This window comes from Macrotis lagotis, chromosome 6 (assembly GCF_037893015.1).
Source record: "Macrotis lagotis isolate mMagLag1 chromosome 6, bilby.v1.9.chrom.fasta, whole genome shotgun sequence".
In the NCBI taxonomy this organism is placed as follows: domain Eukaryota; kingdom Metazoa; phylum Chordata; class Mammalia; order Peramelemorphia; family Peramelidae; genus Macrotis; species Macrotis lagotis.
Genome location: NC_133663.1, coordinates 55587400 through 55600114, shown reverse-complemented (window position 1 = coordinate 55600114; position 12715 = coordinate 55587400). Strand labels below are relative to the sequence as shown.

At 33.4% G+C, this 12715-nt stretch overlaps 1 protein-coding gene across 12 annotated transcripts in view; it reads right to left on the bottom strand.

The window, feature by feature from the left end:
* TRIP12 (thyroid hormone receptor interactor 12) overlaps positions 1-12715 on the bottom strand; it is a 155366-nt gene that overhangs the window by 23857 nt on the left and 118794 nt on the right. For 9 of the 12 annotated variants that reach the window (XM_074191197.1, XM_074191196.1, XM_074191194.1 and 6 more), the window contains 9 exons: positions 11497-11725; positions 10785-10903; positions 9609-9816; positions 7379-7479; positions 6979-7153; positions 4747-4888; positions 4160-4351; positions 2947-3098; positions 826-998 (listed from right to left, as the gene is read on the bottom strand). In XM_074191197.1, coding sequence (XP_074047298.1) covers positions 826-998; positions 2947-3098; positions 4160-4351; positions 4747-4888; positions 6979-7153; positions 7379-7479; positions 9609-9816; positions 10785-10903; positions 11497-11725 — 1491 coding nt within the window. The remainder of the gene's footprint in view (positions 1-825; positions 999-2946; positions 3099-4159; positions 4352-4746; positions 4889-6978; positions 7154-7378; positions 7480-9608; positions 9817-10784; positions 10904-11496; positions 11726-12715) is intronic. The other 3 variants (XM_074191200.1, XM_074191201.1, XM_074191205.1) reach the window with 1 other exon arrangement.

The following is a 12715-nucleotide window of genomic DNA, read 5'->3' as shown; positions in this document are numbered from 1 at the left end:
GCATCAAAATATTAAATTGTGACTCTTTACAGAGAAAAGTACATGGCTTCTGAGAAACATTAAAACGTAAAAAATATTTTACTCAATGCTACACAAGGCAATAAAATCTAGTATATTTTCTTTATTCTCAATTATCTTATTAAATAATTGCTAGCTAGAAAAAAAAAAAAACAAGATCAGACTCCTAGGGCTTACAGGCAAAATATAACTTAACAGGATGGATTATAAATTTCCACATAGCATCTTAAGATAAAAAAAGCAGTCATGGTCTTTTTTTTTTTTAAAAGAACAAGTCATGTGCAGTGGATAGAATACAAGCCCTGGAGTCAGGAAGACCTGAGTTCATATCCAGCCTCAGATACTTAATAATTACCTAGGTGTGTGATCTTGGGCAAATCACTTAACTCCATTGACTTGCAAAATGCCAAAAAAACAAAAAAACAAAAACATCCTATTTTTACAACATAAGTTCAAAAATGCCTTAAATGCCTTAAGAGGATAACAGAAGTGACATTCTATTTGTTTTCGTAACACATTACTATGAATACTAACAAAACATAAATGTTGACTTTTTTAAAAGAGTATTCTTTGCAACAATGAGCTAATGATTTTGGGTTTTGTTACAAAGAATTTAACAAATGGTATATTAAATTTAATGAAACCCAGAGGGCATCAGTGCAAAAATTTACTGATGCAATTCTCCTTGCAATGCAAGTTATTCAGTGCTATTATTCTTTAATAACAAAGATAGATGTGACAGTAGATCTACATATAGAATCAAAGGACACACTACTCCAAATCAATAGTAGAGGTGGGGAGAAGTACCTCTGACTACAAGGTATCTCTCAATGGCTTGCACCAACGCCAGGGGGTCTATCTTCACAGGTCCACCCTTCCATTGTTTCACATTTGCACAGTCAGGATGTCTTTGCAGTTGGCATTTTAACTGGTGTGTGTTGAAAAATTTTAAAGCTTGCGATCCTCTGTTGAGAGAAAAACTCAAGATAATTTATGAAAAAAGTTGCTACAATTATTCTATTACTTGCCATCTTACAAACAGCAAATATAAATGCAAATACGACAGGGAATGAGTTCATGCAAATTGACTTTGTCTCAAAATACATATAAATTGGGAAAATATTTTCTCATTTAAACCTCTTCAAACTCAACTAATTTAGAAGAGATTACAATATTAAAAAAATAAATCATAAGCTAAGTTGAAGGGAAACAACTTTTTGAATGGTAAAAAAAACAAATCCTTTGGTCTTTGCATCAACTTAAACAATTTTTGTTTTGCTTTTCATTTTTGCATAATTTTTCTCAGTCTATTTTGCTTCTTTTCAGTATTCCCAAATAAGTTTTTAATATTATATAATTATTTATTTTGCCCAATTCAAGTCAAAATTTAAGGGTTCATAAAGGGCATAAAACTGGTCAATCTATGATGCCATAAAGAAATAGCATACTTCTGCCATTAAGTTCATCACTTTAAAATATATAGTATTATTTTGCATATTTAAGAGGTGCTAAAAACACTAACTATGATAATCAATGCCTGCAAGGCAATAATTCTTGAGCAAGATAGAAGTTCTCCCTCATTTGACCATTTATTGAGCTTTTAATTTGGGGATGGAGGAAAAGTAAAACAGAGATGGAAAAAAACAAGGCCTTAAGGAGCTGACAACCTTATATGTGTGGAGGAAGGGTGGTGGATGGATGGGGGGGGTATTTAATTAAGACTATTATGTTATAAAATTTATTACAACAGTTTCCTAATAACCAACCATACTTTTACCCAGTCTATGATGTATATTACTAAGACTTTAAATCCATTAAAATCCTATAGCTTTCAAAACACACATATGTGCACACACACAAACACATGTGTGTATATGTATTTCTTAATTATTATAAGGAATATAGTGACTTTTACCAAAATACACCAATGGCTAAGGAAAGAACAAAAAAAGAAATACTTGTAAAAAAAAATTTTCCCCAAAAGATAAATGAAGTCTCTAATGAATTCCATTATTTTACTAGTTGCTATTTTGAATCAAATATTTCCCTTCCAAAAATATAAATTAAACAAAACTTCCCAAGTCAAGAATTATTTCATTTTATAGATTTTACTCAATATAAATCTTAATTTCAAAGATGCAAAAAAACCCCAAATCATTTTAATTATATTTCTGTATGACATTTTTTGCAGTATTCTAAAAACTAGTTTTAAATATATCAAAAAGATTAGTTAACGATTAGATCAACTAATCTAAAATACCAACTCATTAATAATCAGATCAACTGGAATTAGTGTCAATTTCTTTGCTTATTTCAGAATTCAGTACAACTTATCATCGAATCATTTATCCACACATTACATATTCAATTTTAGAGAAAATAAGTCTCTTATTTTATGACTTAGAAGCAAAATTACAAAGTTACACAACTGATTAATGGTATGTTCAAGATTAGAGTACCTGACCATTAATTCAATATATTTTGAATTACAGTAAATAATATGTATATTCATACATACATACATATATTGAAATATATGTATATATGCTCAGTACCTAATATGTATAGATGCTTAATACCTATAAAAAGCAATGGAATTTCCTTTAAATATATAAATAGTAAAGCTCACCTCAACAGTCCATGTCTCTCAATCAGTATCATAGAATCAATGACATTGTGAGAAAAGACATATGGGTAAATCCTTTTGAAGCTCAAATTATACAAGACATATTATAGCATTTTAAAAAATTAATGCTTAAAATAATTCCATCTCTCCATAAGAGATGTCACAAGTTGCCATAGCTTATAACCACTTATAATTAACCAACATTCTTTCTATTTCCAAGTTTGTCTTGAGAGAGAAAGCTGCAGAGAGAACATATACCAACTCATGATGGCAAAAGGATGTACCTAAGAATTAATCCTTACCTGCTCCCCGTCCCATTTCCACTTGGAAAATCATGAACTTTGACTGGAAACTGCTCCATCTGACTTAGGCAGTTGTTCATCTTGTGAACTAATGCCAACAAAGGTGCATTTCCCATGGGTTCCAATCTTCCAATTGGTTCTTCTCCAGGAAGCTAAAGTTATAAATAAGCCATCTAGTTAATGTCTTTTAAAGAGGTAACATATCTAAATAGGAAAACTTTAAACATTCAGATTGACAACCTTAATTGTCAACTCCTGACTTGCATTATTCCACAATGCCTCAAAAAGTCATACACAACCACTTGAGAGATCTGCCGATTTATGAAAGATCTTTCTAAAGGGAGTCCAAAGACCACAGGACATTCTAGTTCAAAAATCAGGGGAATATGTGACCCAGAAAATACTTCCTTTTCTCACTACTCTGATGGAGTAGAAAGAATGCTGCTCATTTGTGTGATTAAGTAAAACTCAGGGTGCCCTATTCTCCCAATAGAAAAAGTACTAGTGAATTGTCTGAGGCCCAGGTCTTATTTATGTCATTCTCTAACTTAAATTCTACTACAACAATCTTTACTCAGATGTTGGTCCACATTAAAGTATGAATTCCCAACAAATGGTAACCAGATTAAAATACATTTGCTGTCAAACATTATTAGTATTATAAATTTTAACCCCTTTTTACCTTCCCATCTCCCATGTCAACCAGCTAAGATTATGAAGGAGAGTCAAAAAGGAGAGTATAGTCTATGATATATTGTTCAGATATATAACCAGTCAAACAAACAGCTTGGGGAGGGGGTGGGAGAAGTTCCATTGTTCTACTATATGTCAAAAGACTTCAACAATTATAAAACACAAATTTAGGAGACAATCAAGCATAAAATGATCACCACTACCAACAATAGCTGGCATTTCTAGAGTGCCTACAATGAACCAGCATCCAAGTGCTTTACAGATAGGTTATGTCTCTGGATCTTCACAACTCTGCAAGCTAGGTGCCATTATGATCTCTATTTTACAGTTTAGGAAAGTGTAGCAAACAGATCTTGAGTTATTTGTCCAGCATCACCCAGCTCAAAACTGTCTGGACTTGAACTCATATCTTCCTGACTCCAGGCATAGTGCTGTGCTTATTGGGTCACTCAGCTTTCCTTCAACACTACCGAGGTGTAGAAACATTTGGAGCTTGTCCAAACCTGAAGAGATAACTTACTGGAGAAGAAAAAAAGACATGAAGGAATCTCTTAATTCTGATGTCTCTGCTCACAGCATCTTTTTCATTTTTGGATGTCAAGTAAAGCAGCAGCTGTTTCACAAATCCACTGTGTTGGATTTCAAATGAGGAGACATCTGACTCTGAGACGATGCTCCGTATTTCTACAAGGCACTCTGCTCCACCATCCACCTAAAAGCAAGGAAATGCTTCAGATGCCAGATTCTAATAATTCAACAGTGTTTTCCCTAAGATTCCTTGACTATAAATGAAGGTTACTTAAAAAGGATATTAATACCAACTGAGCACTCTCCCTAGAAAATTGTTACATGCAGCCTTTTTAAAGTGAGCTTGTGTTTAATTCAATTGTTTCTAAATAAACCTCCATCAAAAGAAGATGCTACTGTCTTATCTACATAACCAAGATATTCAAGAGTAGGAATAAGTTGAATAAATCAGAGACATCATCAAAACCAAAAATTCCATCTCACCTAGTATAGATTTAATAACATTTTACAAAGCAACATTCTAGCTCTCCAAAAAAGTTTTAATAATGTAACGGAATCGCTGATAATCTTAACTTCTACCTGGAGGTTGAGTTGTTCAGTTGCAGTGCAAAGTCTCTGAAGGACATTTAGTGCAGGATTGCTTCCATCCATATTCTCAGAGCTGAAATATCGTTCCACAAATTTATGAGCTTGTTCCTTGATCCAACCCTTAATTTTTTCTCTGGATGAGAAAAACAAAACAAAAATAATGAGGTTCCAACTTGTACCACTACATTCCCCATTCATTTAATTTATGGACAGGCAAATACAAGTGCTCATGGGCAAGGCAAATATAAACAAGAAAAATGTTTGGTTTCTTTTTAGTTCAGCAATAATATAAACTTATTTTGAGAGGCTGTGGATGTGTATATTCAAACATAACTCAGAAAATTAAGGATATTCAATGGACAATGTGACATGGTGGGTAGAAAAGTTGGCCACCAAACCAAAAAGACCTGAGTTCTAGGCCTGTCTCAGATACACACGGGCTTTGTAACCCTGAGTACAGCACTTAATCTCCCAACGTTCTGGGAAATTAAAAAAAAAGACTTAATGGAAGGATTCAATCTGCAATGTTAAAAAACATTTCTGCATGTGAGTTTCCCATATTAGTGAAATAATCTAAATGATCCCTAATAACAAGTTAGCATTTTTAAAAAATTTATGCAGCAATAGCTTTCAGCAATGATTTTGCAAGGTTTTGAGTTTCACAGCTTCTCCCTCCCTTCCCGACAGAAAGCAATCTAATATGCTATTCATGTGTAACTATCTTAATGTTAATCATGTTGTGAAAGAAGAATTTTGGGGAAAAGTCAGAATTAAGCCCCCCCATAATATATAAGAAAACTTCTAAAAATTGAAAATAGTAAGCTTTGGAGCTCCATAGTATAGTTTCTTCTCTGGATATGGATATATTTTCCATCCCAAGTGTTTTAAAATTGTCTGTGATTATTGTGCTGCTGAAATGAATAAGGCCATCACGGTTGATCATCACTGCATGTTATTGTTAGCATGTATAGTTATTGTTAGTATGTATAATGTTCTTCTAGTTCTGTACACTTCGCTCAGCATCAATTAATTCAAGTCTTTCCAGGCTACTCTGAAGATTTCTTATGGAACAATAGTGTTCCATCCCATTTATATACCACAGCTTATTCAGTCATTCCCCAAATAATGGGCATCCCTTCTATTTCCAATTCTTTGCCACTACAGCAACAGCAACTATAGATATTTTTGTACATGTGGTTTACACTTTCTTATGATCTCTTTGGGATACATACCCAGTATTGGTATTGACGATCAAAGGGCATGCAGTTTTACTGTCCCTTTGGGCATAGTTCCAAATTGCTCTCCAGAAGGGCTAGATCAGTTCACAGCTCCACCAATAAATGTCCCAAGTAACAGCTAGTACTGACAAAATGCTTTAAGATGCCAAGTACTTTACAAATATGATTTAATTTGTTGCTCCCAGCACCCTTAGAAAGTAGTGATATTATTATACTCCTTTTACAGATGAGAAAAACTGAAGAAGTCTAAGGTTAAGTGATTACCCCAAGGTCATAGAAGTATCTAAGGATGGATTCAGTTTTAGACTCTGGGTCCAAATACTAACCAAGTTTTTTCCTGGCTTCTATCTTATAAGAAAATAAGTTAATAATAATAATGATATTAACTTCTTGGAAAACAATACTTTCCTAATGAAGTCACCAAAAATTGGTATAATTATTTTCTAAAATACAATGGAACAAAAACCATATTGGAATCAGATCTTAGTCCAAAACTTGGAGGGGGCTTCTGATTTTGGATGACTGGGCAGTTCATTTAACCTCTTGATGTTATCAGTAAAATAAGGGAATAGCCTCTAATATCCCCTTGAGCTCTAAATCTATAATCCTTTGATCGAAAGCAAAGTGGTAAATTCTGATGTAAACAATATTTTGGGGGAAAAAACTCTCAAGCCTTCACTTTGTAAAAAAACTAGACACTACTTATGAAGGGCACTAATGATAATAATTTATAAGTGTACAGTATTTACAATTTTCATATATATGTGCACAAACACACATGCTTAATTAGTCTGCAACAACACTGTATGATGATAATTAAATGGTTCATTCAGAGTCACAACTAGCAAGAGTTGCTGGACTGTGGAGCTAGATTCAAATCCAAACATACCAATCTAAGAGCTAACCATTATGATACCTTCATCAGCCAAGTTCATATTTCAAATGAAAATATTAAAAAATCTAAGGAAAAACAAAACTGACTTACCTATTGTTAGATATAGTGTCCTTTGAGGCAGCCCTGGCAAGACCACTGACTCCAGCTGTTCGGGCTGGTTCAATGTTGTTGCTATTGGACTGTGCGCTTAATCTACCCCATGTTTTGGGATTCAAGCTTGCCAGGAAAGAAGATTTAGGAGACTGTGTAGTAGTAGGACTTTTTGCTATAAAAAACAAACAAATAATAATATCAACTTCAAGCATGAGGAATAAAATTCTCATAAATCTTAAAAATTCAGACTAGAACAATACTTATCCTGTTGCCAGGATGTAAGTAAATAAGAATTGAGGTTAAGCAAAAACATGAACAATTATCATTATAATTTAACATTCAGGACATGTACAGTACATATACGGACTGCTACTTTTAGGCATCCAGAAGCCATTACCTTGATTGTCTACTTTATCATCATCCCTTGGGGGAGAGTACTTTGGCCTTCTTGGCCCACGTTTTGGCAGTCGTTTTCTCTTCAGGACATCACTCAGTCGACTATCAAGTGATCAAAAAGAAAAGAAAAAAAAAAGGGGGGGGGAACTGTTAGTCAGGTATTCCACTAGATTAAAATTATTAAGTATAATTTGCTATACCTCATTTTTTTGTGCTCTACTGGTTTAAAAAAGTCAGTTTTTATTCCTGATTTAATTAATATATAAACTCTGATCTCAATAATACAACTGCAACCATATCTATGGTAAGGAAGACTAAACTTACACATTCTTCATTTATAACTTTTATTTACTGAACTGTGTAGAATAAAATAATAAACTAGTAGAATAATTATGTACTACAGTTTTAAAAATATATACAATGGAAAAAATAGAAAGAATTTGGAAACAATATAAAAAGAAACCTAAATATTCTTTTATTTTTTTTTTTAAAGTTTTTGCAAGGCAAATGGGGTTAAGTGGCTTGCCCAAGGCCACACAGCTAGGTAATTATTAAGTGTCTGGATCGGTATTTGAACTCAGGTACTCCTGACTCCAGGGCTGGTGCCCTAGCCACTGCGCCACCTAGCTACCCCTGCTTGATGACTTTTCAAAGGTTAAATATAGGGTTTTTTCCTATTAAGACTATCTATTCCTCTATAACCGTGTCAATATTTAATTATTACAATTAAAAAAATTTTTTTGGTTGTCATTTTAATGGACTAAGATTATATATTAGGATGGTCTTACTTTTATTTTACTGTCATAAAATGTTAGTACATCTCTTTTTACAATTAACAGAAGTTTCTATTTCTTCCATCAAGTCCGTGTTCATGTCCTCTGATCTTGGCTTCATGTTCAGTTCCTCAAAAATCCTGGGTGTCACTTTTTTTTTTTTAGGTTTTTGGCAAGGCAAATGGGGTTAAGTGGCTTGCCCAAGGCCACACAGCTAGGTAATTAAGTGTCAGACCAGATTTGAACCCAGGTACTCCTGACTCCAGGGCTGGTGCTTTATCCACTGTGCCACCTAGCCACCCCCTGGGTGCCACTTTTACTTGATATATTTAAGGAGAATACTATGCTCCCAATTACATTCCATGAGACTTACAGAGACTTGTTTTTAATATGCAAAATCCTTTTATTTTTATAAAAGTCAAACCCACTGATTTTGCTTCCAATGGTTCCTAATTCTGTTCCATATGGAACAGAAGGATGTTTGTATCAATGAAATATATATGTAATTTCCCCTTTTAAATCTTTTAAACTTAAAAAAAAAATTCTTTAAATTGTTGATCTAGTCAATCATTGGTCTGAAATACGATTCCAAATCCAGTTGTTTTCTTTATTATACCTATTGCTTTTTTAAAATCCAGCTATTTTTGCTGAGTCATGATTCCATTCCCAGTTTTAAGTGGGAGTTTATTAAATACCCATCTTTTTTAGACACTGGATTCAATTTCTAGATCTGAGATTTTGTTTCATTGAATTCCTCTATTTCTTTTATCACCAAACACTTTTTAGTATCATTGCTCTTTTCAACTTTCTTTGAAATTCTGAGAGGTTTAATTGTTTTGAAAGTCATTCTATTTGAGGACATTAATGGGATTTTTGGTGATTTTTTTTCTTTTTAGTTGCTTTAAGCACATCTTAGCTGGCTGCTGGTTTTAACCATCTTTCTTTTCTTTAATCCATGTTTTAAGTTAAGTCTAATATCCTGGTTAATTCTCCCTTCTGCCCTTTCTCACTTTCAAACTATTAGTAACTGATATTTTTGCAAAGTATTTTATAAACAGAATGGCCACAAAACTGCACCAAGACTTCTGAGACACCTTGAATTCTATCTAATATAATAAATTTGTGTAATGAGAACCACAGGCTCTAAGAAACCAACTGTCACGTGGGACATTAAATCCAAGTCCCAAACTGGTAATCAACATTATTTTTTCTCTAATTCCTAAAATATGGTAATATGACTTCTTGGTATGATAGAAAGTATGACTTCTTGCTACATAAACTTAACAAAATTTGACACAACAAATGTAGTTTATTTTGCCTATATTTACCATATATATAACTATTTTAGTCTGACATCACACATTCAATCTTAGGCTTAAAAGAAGTTTCTTTTCCATCAGAACTAAACAAATGACAAATTAAGAGTGGAAAGAGAAGATCTGGAAAAGATTATTTTACCCCTGTGGACTCAGGTCTAAAGAATCATCTCTGCTGTGCTGTAAGCTGGGGGAGCCCAAGTCTGCAGTTGCGTTGCTGGCAGCAGTGGCTGACCCAGTGCTGATTGTGGTACTGGAACCCAAGGTCCCCGATCCATTAGTGCACGCCTTTGGTGGACTTGTTAGCAAAGCCTCAGACTCTGCTAAATTTTTTACTTGATGCATCACACCTTAACAGACAGAGAGTACAGGTAAATCAGGTTTTCCAAAAAAATAAATAAAATAGCATATATATATATATATGAGAAAATATTTCCCAATTTCATGTAAAAAAAAGCCAAGAAGGGAGAAGCAAAATAAAAAAAAAAAAAATACAGGGGCATCCTGTAGAGTGGGGAAAGTTCTTGTATCTATTCCTAACCTGCTATGTGGCAAGAAACTTGACTTCTTAATTTTATTTACAATAAAATGTGGCAACTGGACTACATGATCTATAGGTCTCTTTTAGCTCTGAAATGCAATGTAATTAAAAATTATGCCAACCACAAAAAGATCATTGTCAAGTATCTACAGAATATTAAGCTTGACAGCACTCTTGATAGTATAGGAAAATTAAGGTCAAAATTATATTTATGAATTTATACCATGTAAATTTAGAAGGGAGTAGAAAATAATTAGAAATAAGAGAAAGATACCTAATCTAAATGAAAATTGTCATTGAGTGCAAATAAAACAGAATTAGGCTTAAACTAAAACAGAAGAAATAAGGTTTAGATAAGAAATTGACCCAAAACACTGAAACACCAAAATGGGCATAGTCAAGAGACCATCTAAATAAAAAAAAGCCCAGGTTAAGAGTTGGAAAGGACATTAGAGATCCTCTAATTTCTTTATTATGATAATAGCCTACTTACTGTCAATAAAATTACTGTAAATTAAACTTTAAAATGAACAATTGGACTTGATGACCCCTAAAGGTGCCTTTCCAGTTCTAAATCTAGGATTCCCATTTCCTTCCTTAGAAAAGATAAACAAGGGATTTGAGATGATCTAATCAAACCCTCTTATTTTATTCTTTAGGCATGGGGAGAGAAATAGACATCCTTGTTCTACATATAAAAATTATTATTTCCTAATAGAATACTCTAAGGGATAAAAACATTTTATTCTATAAAGTAAAAATTAAATATAATACTACCTTCTCTTCTGAAGTAAACACTAAAAATATCAGGCAATTTCTGCATTAATATTTCAGCCATTTGAAGGGCTCCAACTACTATCTTCAGGTCTTGGCTTGATAGCATGGAAGCAATGTGACTAAAAAACAAAAGTACATAAAAATATATTAACTATACAATTTCACTCAAATGCAACAATTTCAACAAGGATCTAGCAAAATAAATTTAAAAAGGTTTAATCATTTTCATTGATACAATTTTTAGAAATACTTCTTACATGTATGTGCTGTATGAATGTACACAATCATTCTAATATCAAATATCTACTTTCCCCCTTCTTCGCAAGAAAGACTAAGATCCCTTGACTTTTCTTAGCATAACTGTCTCTTTCCATTTGTCTAATAAATCTAAGTCACACTCAGGACCAAATTATGATGGTAGCAAGTAACTAGATTTTGCTATTCAGTTGTTTTCAGTCATGTCTGACTCTCTGTTAAACCTTTTCTTGGCAAAGATACTGGAGTTGTTTGCTATTTTCTTCTTCATTCACTTTACAGATGAGAAATTGCAGCAAGAAGGGTGAAGAAGTTATTAAGCATCTGAGGCTACATTTGAAATCAGAAAGAGAAGTCTTACTGACTCCCAGGCAGTGTTTTATAGATAGCTTTCCAGGTATAATTTTCTTTGGTTAATATACAGATGAAGGAAAGGAGACAAAAAAAACATACACACCTTGAAACAGCATGATTTTTCAGCACATCCTTCAGAAGCTCGGCATCCGCAAAATATATTATCCTAAGAATTGCTCTAAGGCACTTATGTCTGACTGCAGGTCCTGCTGAAGAACTATACACCTCATAAAGAACACCAAACAATGTCTTAATGAAAGACTTAGCCAGTTCTGGGTCCTCTTTCATTAGCTGTGCTCGAGCATCATCCTTCTTTAAATCTGAATATCCACCTATAAAAGAAAATGCAGATATTTTGTATAATCTGAAGCTAAGAATACAGAAATCATTAAAGAGTTCGAGCTATGCATTTCATCAATGCAACAATCAGGGACAATTTTGGGGTATCTGCAATGGAGAATACCATCTGTATCCAAAGAGGGAATTGTGGAGTTTGAACAAAGACCATTCATTAAAAAATGAACCGTTACCTTATTATGAAATTTTGTTATCTTACATTTTACTTTTCCCTTAAGGATATGATTTCTCTCAATACATTCAATTTTGATCAATGTACAGCATGGAAACAATGTAAAGACTATCGGACTGCCTTATATGGGGGGGGGGGAAGCAAGACGGGGAATAACTGTAAAATTCAAAAAAACAATAAAAGAGTTTAAGCTATGACCTAATAATTAACTTCTACAAAAATTATTTTTCAATGTATAAGAAAAAGTTTTGGTCTGAATGTATGAATTTACTAGCAAGGAAATTCCTGGCCAAGGAAACAATCCCTATGCAAATCCAGATCAACTGTCTGGCAATTCACTCCTGGAGAGCTATATGGAGCAAGAAAGGTTAAGTGATTTGCCCAGATTCACAAACCAGGTTATGCAACATAGAAGGGATGGAGAAAAGCAGGTTGTGCTTCTTTTATAAAACATACTAGCTGGTATAGGCTACTCAGAAAAGAATTTCCCTTGAGGAAACCCCTTGTACAAGCTGTCCTGTTCCATTCACATCTCCCAACAGAGGATAAAAAGGTGTAAGAGGTGGCAATAATTGGAATTAAATTCTGTTTTGCTCATCTACTTATACATGGGCAGGGGAAATATAACAAGTTTCTAACTATACTGTGGTTTAATTAATAATCAGAAACTAAAAGAAAAAGTTAATTCACAAGAATAGGGATGAATCAACTTCTGCCATCTACAAAGGAGAGTATATTTTGGCTATGACACAGAAAAAGAGCTGCCTGAAAGGAAGCAAACAGTCCCTCTCCA